Source organism: Oncorhynchus kisutch, linkage group LG17, assembly GCF_002021735.2.
Source record: "Oncorhynchus kisutch isolate 150728-3 linkage group LG17, Okis_V2, whole genome shotgun sequence".
NCBI classification, from domain to species: domain Eukaryota; kingdom Metazoa; phylum Chordata; class Actinopteri; order Salmoniformes; family Salmonidae; genus Oncorhynchus; species Oncorhynchus kisutch.
Window position 1 is genome coordinate 59,009,629 of NC_034190.2, and position 7,500 is coordinate 59,017,128.

Genomic DNA, 7,500 nt, shown 5'->3' on the forward strand with positions numbered 1-7,500 from the left:
TAGAGCTGCTTGCACTGGGATTACAGTGTGTATATAGAGCTGCTTGCACTGGGATTAACAGTGTGTATATAGAGCTGCTTGCACTGGATTGACAGTGTGTATATAGAGCTGCTTTGCACTGGGATTGACAGTGTGTATATAGAGCTGCTTGCACTGGATTAACAGTGTGTATATAGAGCTGCTTGCACTGGGATTAACAGTGTGTATATAGAGCTGCTTGCACTGGGATTAACAGTGTGTATATAGAGATGCTATGCACTGGGATTAACTGTGTGTATTTAGAGATGCTATGCACTGGGATTAACGGTGTGTATTTAGAGATGCTATGCACTGGGATTAACAGTGTGTATTTAGAGATGCTATGCACTGGGATTAACGGTGTGTATTTAGAGATGCTATGCACTGGGATTAACAGTGTGTATTTAGAGATGCTATGCACTGGGATTAACGGTGTGTATTTAGAGATGCTATGCACTGGCACTGGGCCTCTTCATGCATCTGATTTTGTGCTGATGTACATGTGGGTATGAGTATGTGTACATTGGGTGTGAGAATGACATGTAGCTATGATTGATTGATTGGTTGATTGATTGACTAGCTTGTGTATTATCTGTAGATCTGTTTAAGCAAGAGCCGTGCCCGGGTATATATAACGCAGTCCTCAACAGTATCCTGTGTTTGTGTGTGTGTCTCTTATTTCAAAGGGGCTTCATTAGCATGGAAAACGTATGTTTACATTGCCAAAGCACGTGAAATAAACAAGAAACAAAAGTGAGAATTAACAGCATCATCAAATGAACAGTAAACATTGCACTCAAAAAGGTAATGACATGTCAAGTGTTATATTATCAGCTATGTACAGTGTTTTAGCAATATGCAAATAGTTGTAGTACAAATAGTGGGAGGAGATAAATAAACAGATACATCTTGTTTGTATTTACTACGTTGTTTGTCCTCCACTGGTTGCCCTTTCCTCGTGGCAACAGGCCACAAATCTTGGTGCTGTGATGCACATTGAGGTATTTCAGATATGGGAGTTTATCAGTGTTGGATTTGTTTTCAAATTCTCTGTGGGTCTGTGTGATGTGTGGGAAATATGTGTCTCTAATGTGGTCATATATTTGGCAGGAGGTTAGGAAGTGCCTATGGCGGCTTCGCTCAATAGCAAGGCTTTGCCTCTCTCTCTCTCTCTCTCTCTCTCTCTCTCTCTCTCTCTCTCTCTCTCTCTCTCTCTCTCTCTCTCTGTCTCTCTCTGTCTCTCTCTGTCTCTCTGTCTCTCTGTCTGCCAGGTGGGCCAGTGGGTTAGATGCCACTTAATCCCTGGCCTGACTTCTTTGTTTGGCCTCTCTGTGAGGAGATAAGGACCCGGGCCTCTTTGTCATCCAGCCAGCCTAGGGAGAGTAGTAGACCATGGCCCCAGCTTCCCCTGGTTCTCTGACCTGGAGGTTAACCCTGGAGCTCATCCAACCATGGTCAGCAGGAGAGCAAGGGCTCAGGGAAAGGTGCTAAACACACCCTCCTTCTCCACTTACTTCAATCCTTCAGCCACCTGTGGATGTCATTTTTTTACAATTCTGGGTCACTCTCACCGGCTCTCACTTTTCAGGGAGATGTGTATGGAAGCCTGAGTGACTGTGGATACTGTCGTTTCAGTGAAGTAGCTCCTGGCTAAGAACTAGTAGGGATCAAAAGCTGCTGCACCTGTTGGTTACTCTACCACAGAACGACCTAACTCAGGTCTGACTCAGTGGAATGGTTGTATGCTTAGGACCGGAAAGCCCTCACACACACACAATGTGCCCGTACTGAACACGCCCAGACTCATACACAAAGACGTGTTCACTTAGCTGATCAAAAATATTTGACATCATCAGAGAAAAATACTGCTTTGACCTACAGTGCCTTCAGAAAGTATTCATACACCTTGACTTATTACACATTTTATTGTTTGCAAATGTATAGAATATAAAATACAGAAATCAAATTTACATAAGTATTCCCACCCCTGAGTCAATACATGTTAGAATCACCTTTGGCAGCGATTACAGCTGTGAGTCTTTCTAGGTAAGTCTCTAAGAGCTTTGCTCAGAAACATTCATTGTCGTCTTGGTACTGTAAGCAACTCCATTGTAGATTTGGCCTTGTGTTTTAGATTGTCCTGCTGAAAGGTGAATTCATCTCCCAGTGTCTGGTGGAAAGCAGACTGAACCAGGTTTTCCTCTAGGATTTTGCCTGTGCTTAGCTCAATTCCATTTATTTTTATCCCCCCAAAAACTCCCTAGTCCTTGCCGATGACAAGCATACCAATAACATGATGCAGCCACCACCATGCTTGAAAATATGAAGAGTGGTACTCAGTGACGTGTTGTGTTAGATTGCCCCAAACATAACACTTTGTATTCAGGACAATAAGTGAATTTCTTGGCCACATGTTTTGCAGTTTCAATTTAGTGCCTTATTCCAAACAAGTTTTCTAGAGTATTTTATATTCTGTACAGGCTTCCTTCTTTTCAAGCCACCATTTAGGTTAGTATTGTGGTTTAACTACAACGTCGTTGATCCATCCTCAGTTTTCTCATCACAGCCATTAAACTCTAACTGTTTTAAAGTCACCATTGGCCCCATTGTGAAATCCCTGAGCGGTTTCCTTCCTCTCTGGCAACTGAGTTAGGAAGAACGCATGTATCTTTGCAGTGACTGGGTGTATTGATACACCATCCAGAGTGTAATTAATAACTTCACCATACCCTTCTTTGCAAGATATTGGAAAACTTCCCTGGTCTTTGTGGTTGAAACAGTGTTTGAAATTCACTGCTCGACTGAGAGACCTTACAGATAATTGTATGTGTGGAGTACAGAGATGAGGTAGTCATTCAAAAGTCATGTTAAACACTATTATTGCACACAGAGTGAGTCCATCACAACTTATGTGACTTGCTAAGCACATTTTTACTCCTGAAGGCTAGCCAAAACAAAGGGGTTGAATATATGTTAACTCAAGACATTTCAGCTTTTCATTTTTAATCCATTTGTAAACATTTCAAAAAACATAAATCCACTTTGGGATATATTTTAAATTATTTAACTAGGCAAGTCAGTTAAGAACAAATTCTTATTGACAATGACAGCCTAGGAAAAGCCTTGCTCAGGGGCAGAACGACAGATTTTTACCTTGTCAGCTCGGGGGATTCGATCTAGCAACCTTGCACTTAATGGCCCAACGCTCTAACCACTAGGCTACCTGCCGCTTCTAGGCCAGTGACACAAAATACATTTTTATCCATTTTAAATTCAGGCTGTAACGCAACAAAATGTGGAAAAAGTCAAGGGGTGTAAATACGTTTTGAAAGCACTGCATTTTTCAGTATACAGTGGTCATATACAGTACAGTCTTCAAAACTTGACTACATGTTCTATTTTCCCACTCTCTCCTCTCCAGCTGTGACTGGGTGGAGATCTTGGAGCCGCGCTCGCAGGAGCGCATGTACGTGAACCTGGCCTCGGGGGAGTGTGGCTGGGAGCCCCCCCCAGGCGCCGCCGTGCGCCAGTCCGACGGCAGCCAGTGGTGGGAGCTGTTTGACAGCCACAACAACCGCTTCTACTACTACAACAGTGCCAGCCAGCAGACGGTTTGGCACCGGCCCCAGGCCTGCGACATCGTGCCCCTGGCCCAGCTACAGGCCATGAAGAGGAGCTCAGAGACGGGCCTGAGCGGCCCCATCAAGCCCCAGAGAGGGGGAGGAGAGGGCCGTCGCACACCCCTACCTAACCAGGCCTACCCCATGCCCCCCTCCCAGGACCCTGACAGCAGCGGGAGGTCGACCCCGTCTAAGGGGCTCTGTGACAGCCTGGAGAACAGGAAAGATACCCCCAGGTAACCTCTCTACCATAACATACACCATAAAGATTTACAATGTTTACATTTACTTACAGTATTTACTCAGCTTGACCACAGTAAGTCAAATCACTGCCGCACTTCATATAGAGCTGCAGTCACTTTCAGAAGGGGTAGCAAGTAACGATCTAGTCGTAAATATATCAAAAACTAAAAGCCCAGAACAGAGCAGCACGGCTGGCCCTTAAATGTACACTGAGGGAAAATATCAATAAAATGCATGTCAATCTCTCTTGGCTCAAAGTGGAGGAGAGATTGACTCCATCACTACTTGTCTTTGTGAGAGGTATTGACATGTTAAAAGCACAAAACGGTCTGTTCAAACAGCTAACACACAGCTCAGAACTAGGGCTGTTACGGTGACCGTATTACCACCCCGCTGGCGGTCACGAGTCATGACGGCAGTCAAATTCCACATGACCATTTAGTCACAGTAACTAGGCTTCTCCAAGCTCTGATGCTGAACATTAGTAGCCTTTTAAACTTGCTAACTTCCTGGTACTCAGCACTCTATTGTTCATCTAATCACTCTGACATCAATGCAAATGTATTCGAACATCTCATCAAACAGCCCATGAGCTCATGTTGAGCAACATTTCTATAGGCTATGCAATTGCATGAGATAACAGAGTGATCCCATCAGCTTTATATAGGCTAGACTTACTATATTTATTTCTCCACCTTTGTAATATTAAGCAAATTGCTTCTCTTTAAAACAGGAGTAAAGTCTACCTGGCTGGCATGAAAATGAACCACAGGAAAGGCATCCTTCATTGGCTACTTCAGTGTATAGATGACGTGTTTTTATCCCCCCACTGCCTCTGTTCAGTACAGGTGCATGATAATGGTCCATTCTAACTTAAAACTAATTTCACACATATGTTATTCAGTATATGTAAAGACAAGATTACATTAAGAATAGTGTGATGGGTGACAATATTAGCCTATGACTTGTGATTGATATGTTATCACTTGTGAATGATTCCCAGTTTAGGGCAAGAAACAACGCATACTTTTTTTGTGTGACTTTTTCAAATCGTAGTTGCACACTTCATGTAGCCTAGACTATATGTTTTCATAAGGTTTGTATCACAACTAAAGTGGCCAAAAACTCATATTAAGCACATGAATCCGCTTTACAATGGGTGTAGTGCCTAACTGGCATACATACGCAGCGCAAGTGTTTTCAAGTTTGGGGAAGCTCATTTTCACCATAAAAATGCACCTTTATAATAAAAGGATTCCATGCATAATTGCATTTGTGGTATTTTCCTGCTAATGGAACATTTGCGCCTTCTGTGTGTGCGCATTGCTGTGAAGAAATAGCCTATTAGTTTATCAACATTTTAAGCTAAACGTTCTGATCTGTTGCATCAGCCTCATTGCTTAAAACTGTTTTTTTTAATGCTAGTATTAATTTTGCATCTATCACATCCCACAACTGTCCCAGATTATGTTTGGAATATTTATTTCTCGCACAGAACAGAGGAAGTCAACTTTTGTACTATGGGGGATAGACCCGATCACGTGACTGAGAATCATGTGAGGGAGAGGTGATTCGAGTCATGTGAGTGAGAGGTGCTTCGAGTCATGTGAGTGAGAGGTGATTCGAGTCATGTGAGTGAGAGGTGCTTCGAGCCATGTGAGTGAGAGGTGCTTCGAGCCATGTGAGTGAGAGGTGATTCGGCACACAGCCGAGAGAAGAGAATTATAATTATATATTCAGCCCAAGGGCACAACAGCCACTGGCCACAAAAGGCATGGATTTTCTTAAGGGGCATTACAGCCACACAAAGGGGATGCAGCTGGAAAATTTGAGGCATTATCAAGTGCTTGTCAAATTGTGAATGAGAGACTGATGAAGTGTGTGCAGCCTGTGCAAGTAACAAAGCAGAGCTCATGCCTTTCATGCTACTTTTAAAAAATCATAATTTGAGTCGCATCATGCCGCCTTAGAATGATTTACAAATCTAAAGATATAGCCCAACATTTGTATCACAACTAAAGTTCCATAAATTAAGCATATAAGAGTATCAATTTCTTTGTTAACCACTCAACACAGAATAGAACTCCATCACAGCATTTCGAGAAAATATCCTTTCTATTTTATTCATCTATCTTCAATTTTATTCTTCATACCATAAAATAAAATAGCGGCATGAAATTGTCTTGTCTGCTAAATGAACAAGTGTAGCCCACAAGACATATCATCAGGGGTCTCTTCACAGTCCCCAAGTCCAAAACAGACTCTGGGAAATGTACAGTACTACATAGAGCCATGACTACATGGAACTATTCCACATCAAGTAACACAAGTGAGAAGTAAAATCAGATTTAAAAAAAAACGATACAACAACACCTCACGGCACAACGTGGGCAGTGAAGACACACACACACACACACACACACACACACACACACACACACACACACACACACACACTCTTCACACACATTATAATGTTGTGGTATTGTGGATTTTATATTGTTAATTTGTCTTGGCAGCAGATAATAGGGAATCTAATAAATACTAAATACTAGCCTGACTCAACCCTAGATACAGTAGAAGCCCTGTCCACGTAGTTGTGGGATTCCTCCTTTAGTCTACTCTGCTGTTGCTTCCAGGAAGGCTGACTCTGCAGCCGTATGGATCTCAGTGTCAGTTAGCTGGGCTTATCCCCTCCTTCATCTACAGACGTATTACTGTGGATTAAGCCTCCTGCCGTGCTCAACCACATGGCTCTATCATTTCACTTTTGCTTGGCTTCAGCCAGCACTGCTCAGCCTTATCTCCTGACTTGCCTAGTTAAATAAAGGTTAAATAAAAAATGTCCCCAAAAAATCGACTCTATATCACATACGTGAGACGGCTCTCCTTCCTCCTCCAGTTAAATACTGTATGGCCGACTCGCAGGTGCTGCGTCAGCTTCATTTAAACAGAGAGAGAAAACATTGAGATGCAAGTGAAGCGGGTAATATTAAATGAGATGTCTAGACGAGATACAGAATTGAGAGGTTGGAGGAGAGAGCTTTAACAGGTAGAGTCACAGAGGAGGCAGAGAAAAGTGGTTTGAGATAAACGAGGACAGAGTAGGAAGGATGGTCGGGGACATGGAGGATGTCCTCAGTGTTTTGGAGCGCTGTCAGTGTTGATGAACATGAGAGGCCTGCTAGAATGAGATTGTCTGCAGATGATAATGGAATTGTTTAATCACACTGTCTTTGGTCAATTCTGCCCATGTGTGTAGAGGCTGAAAACCCTGGGTTGGGCACAATCTTGACGATCTAGATCTAGGCTAGATCTGAGCCTGTCTGTCTGAGCACAAACTCTCAGCATTGCAGTGTATACAATTTAGCACAAGCTAACTTGGTTTAATCGCTACATTTGAGCCCAGGCCATTTCTGTTTTGCTAACTGACACCCAGGCTAGCTTGGAGCTAACTTAGTGATTAAATGAGTGAAGAAAATTGTTTCTGTGAAAGTTCCCAGAAAATTTGTTTGGTTAGTGGCAAATATTGTCATAACAAAAAAACTGTCCAGTCGTGCTGATAATCATAGAATGTTTGTATAATTTGCCTAATGTTGCAGGAACATTCCTAGTTCTG

General features: G+C 42.7%; 1 protein-coding gene across 2 annotated transcripts in view; it reads left to right on the top strand.

The window, feature by feature from the left end:
- arhgap46b (Rho GTPase activating protein 46b) overlaps nt 1-7,500 on the top strand; it is a 93,709-nt gene that overhangs the window by 28,047 nt on the left and 58,162 nt on the right. For both annotated transcript variants that reach the window (XM_020506344.2, XM_031794194.1), the window contains exon 2: nt 3,440-3,874. In XM_020506344.2, coding sequence (XP_020361933.1) covers nt 3,440-3,874 — 435 coding nt within the window. The remainder of the gene's footprint in view (nt 1-3,439; nt 3,875-7,500) is intronic.